Below are 3,043 nucleotides of genomic sequence, written 5' to 3'. Positions count from 1 at the left end.
CCACCTCCTCATTACCCCCAGGTGGCCCTAAATCCCCTCTGAAAGAGTAGGGTTCAAGTATCAGCATAGCAGTCTACAAGGTTTGGGATGGGGAGGAGAGGGGCTGGCAAACTTAGATCAGATGTCCTGAGTGAGGCAGCACCAGATTGTCCCCGAAAAAACAGCAGTTAAGCAGCCATCACAGATTCCCATTTGGGGTTAGCGCTGCCCCAAGCCTGAGCGAAGACCTCCACAGCCTTTGGATTAGTCACAGCACTGAAGAGGAGAAGGCACAGCACTGGGCTGTGCCTGGCTGGGAGTCTGGAGTTACTGGTTTAGAAGATCAGGAAGGTATGAGGCAAGGGAGGGGCCTCCAAGTCGGGGAGGGCGGGAAGCCAGGACAGCCCCAGTCAGCTATGCAGTGCTGCGCAAGCAGAGGCAGCGCGGAACAGAAAGGACATCTGAAACTCAGGGCTGAGAGGACCTGCAGCCCTGACCTGCTGAGATACAGCTCCTGCGCCGAGGGTTCTAACTCCAGCTGTCCTCCTGGGCCCGCTGCTCCCGGAACCGCGGATGGAGCCTCTCCTAGGGGTCAAACTGGGCTGCCTCTTTGCCCTGTTGGCGCTCACGCTGGTCTGTGGCCTCATTCCTGTCTGCTTCAAATGGTTCCAGATTCATGCCGCCACAGGTACAGCCCTCCCTCCCTGTCTTTGTCCCCAGCTCCACCTGACCTGCACCCTATTGATGATCCCAGAGGAGGCATCCTGAGGACCCCCTGCCCTCCTCAGCCACCTCTGCCTGTGTCTGCATTGCTAATTGAATTGCAACTTGGGCTTTTCCTTAGGTCGCCACCGCAGGGTGCTCAGTCTCCTGGGCTGTGGTTCTGCTGGAGTCTTTCTAGGAGCAGGGCTCATGCACATGACCGCTGAAGCTCTGGAGGCCATTGAATCGGAGATCCAGAAGTTCCTGGTCCAGGTGAGCAGCAGAGAGGCTGACCTGTGGGGCTATGAGACCAGGGGGACAGACAGAGCTGGAGGTAATGGAGGCAGGGGCACAGGTAAAACCAGACGCAGGTGAGAACTCCTGTGTGGAATGAAGAAAGGAAATCTGACGGCGCTTTTAGTTTTCCACAGTTTAATTGGTATGTCATTCACAGTACAGTGACTTAAATATATGACGAAGAATTATGCAATGAGAGATCACTACAGTCAGCTTAAGTACGTTGTCTTCACTCTTGTTCTGTGGGCTTTGAGGACAGCCGTGGGGATAATGGGACAAGGCAGGACATGATGCTGCTCCATCCCCCAGCTCATTGCTAATTCTCTCGCCCTAGAACCAGACAGAAAATGAGAGAAATTCATCTGAGGTTGCTGATTCCACTCAGGTGAGCACTCCCCCATGGCCCCTACCTAATGAGTGGCATGACTCCGATGTGCACACCCTTTGGAAGGCGTTCCAAAGAACCCCAGGAGCTCCTTCCTTTCCCATCTTAGGCATTGCAGCCAAAGGAGGAGCGGCCCCAGTCCTTTCAGGATTGTGAACTTCTGCTTTGCTCCCTTGGTCTCCCTGGGTCCCAACTTCCAACCTTCTTGATAAGGACATTCTGTTTGCAATGTTTCCATCTACCCCTGCCTTCGTTTCCTCTTTTTTTTTTTAATGTCTCGTTACCACATTTCCCCTTCTCATCAATGTCTCCATCCCGTGCCCCTCCAATGTCCTTCCTTCCCCCTCTCACAGCCCCTCTTTCTGTCTGCAGGTGGACTACCCCTATGGAGAACTCATCATCTCCCTGGGCTTCTTCCTGGTCTTCCTGTTGGAGTCGCTGCTCTCACAGTGCTGCCCTAAGATGACTGGGCCGCCAACCGTGCAGGAGGGGGAATGGAATGGGGGACACACCTTTGAACTCCACAGCCATGGACCTCTCCCCTCACCTTCCCAGAGTCCCCTCGGAGCCCTGATCCTCTTGCTCTCGCTGTCCTTTCACTCGGTGTTTGAAGGTCTGGCTGTGGGGCTGCAGCCAACAGTGGCGGCGACACTGCAGCTCTGCCTCGCTGTCCTGGCTCACAAGGGGCTCGTGGTGTTTGGTGTCGGGCTGCGGCTGGTGCAGATAGGTACCGCATTGCGGTGGGCCGTGTTCTCCATACTGGCATTGGCGCTCATGTCCCCTCTGGGCGTCGCTATAGGGCTGGCCGTGGCTGAAGGGGGCTCTGAAGGAGGGCAGGGTTTGGCCCAGGCAGTGTTAGAGGGAGTGGCAGCTGGCACCTTCCTGTATGTCACCTTCCTAGAAATTTTGCCCCGGGAATTAGCTTCTCCTGAGGCCCCACTGGCCAAGTGGAGTTGTGTGGCTGCTGGTTTTGCCTTCATGGCCTTCATTGCGTTGTGGGCTTGAGGGATTCCTGACTTTTCTGATGGACTTATGTGGAATGACCTGCCTACTTCCAGGAGACACCCCCCTGTGCCTCTGGCTCTCGGGTACTGATTTCTTCAGTCAGTCTGCATGGCATTCACTAGGCATCATCTCCATGGACACAAAGGCAAACTCACTGCCACCGAGTTGATTCTGACTCAGAACAGAGAAGAGCTGTCCCTGTGGGCTTCTGAGACTCGAAATTGGTACAGCCGTAGAAAGCCTCATCTTTCTCCCTTGGAGCAGCCAGCGGCATTGAACCACTGCCCTTGTGGTTAGCAGCCCAAGGCCTAACCCACTGTGCCACCAAGGCTCCTCCACCATGGGCATGAGCTACACCTCAGCTTTGCCACTGAGGAGATGCCACTTCTTGTCCAGGATGGAGAACAGGAGTTGAGGTTGGATGCCCATCGATCGGACAAGGTGGTGTAAAAACCATCACACCAGATTTGTGTCTTGTCCTATTTCTGCTTCTGTGAAAATAAAAGATCCATTATTTTTTTACCCTTCTCCTGCAGCCATGCTGTATTTTACTTCTCCTGGTTTCTTAAAAGCTCCGTGGTCCCAGAAATGGTAGAGTCAGGAGTGGGAAGGGCAAGTTTGGGAACCAGTATTTCTTCTGGAATCAGGATAAGCATTCTACCAGAGATCCAGGCC

The 3,043-nt window shown here is 54.4% G+C and overlaps 1 protein-coding gene across 1 annotated transcript; it reads left to right on the top strand.

Moving 5' to 3' along the window:
- Positions 1–552: 552 nt before the first annotated feature.
- On the top strand, positions 553–2,640 carry LOC142426103 (zinc transporter ZIP2-like). The gene is made up of 4 exons (XM_075531585.1): positions 553–667; positions 824–954; positions 1,313–1,363; positions 1,736–2,640. The coding sequence occupies exons 1-4, from the start codon at positions 553–555 to the stop codon at positions 2,366–2,368; spliced, it is 930 nt and encodes a 309-aa protein (XP_075387700.1). The 3' UTR covers positions 2,369–2,640.
- The last annotated feature ends 403 nt before the right edge of the window (positions 2,641–3,043 follow it).

Source organism: Tenrec ecaudatus, chromosome 14, assembly GCF_050624435.1.
Source record: "Tenrec ecaudatus isolate mTenEca1 chromosome 14, mTenEca1.hap1, whole genome shotgun sequence".
In the NCBI taxonomy this organism is placed as follows: Eukaryota; Metazoa; Chordata; class Mammalia; order Afrosoricida; family Tenrecidae; genus Tenrec; species Tenrec ecaudatus.
Note: the sequence above shows the minus strand (reverse complement) of the source record. Positions and strands in the feature narration are given on the sequence as shown.

Bases quoted from the DNA above. Each gene is read 5' to 3' on its own strand.
- LOC142426103 (XM_075531585.1), top strand. From the start codon at position 553: ATGGAGCCTCTCCTAGGGGTCAAACTGGGCTGCCTCTTTGCCCTGTTG. The intron at 668-823 runs GTACAGCCCTCC...GCTTTTCCTTAG, and splicing joins CCAGATTCATGCCGCCACAG to GTCGCCACCGCAGGGTGCTC. The intron at 955-1,312 runs GTGAGCAGCAGA...CTCTCGCCCTAG, and splicing joins TCCAGAAGTTCCTGGTCCAG to AACCAGACAGAAAATGAGAG.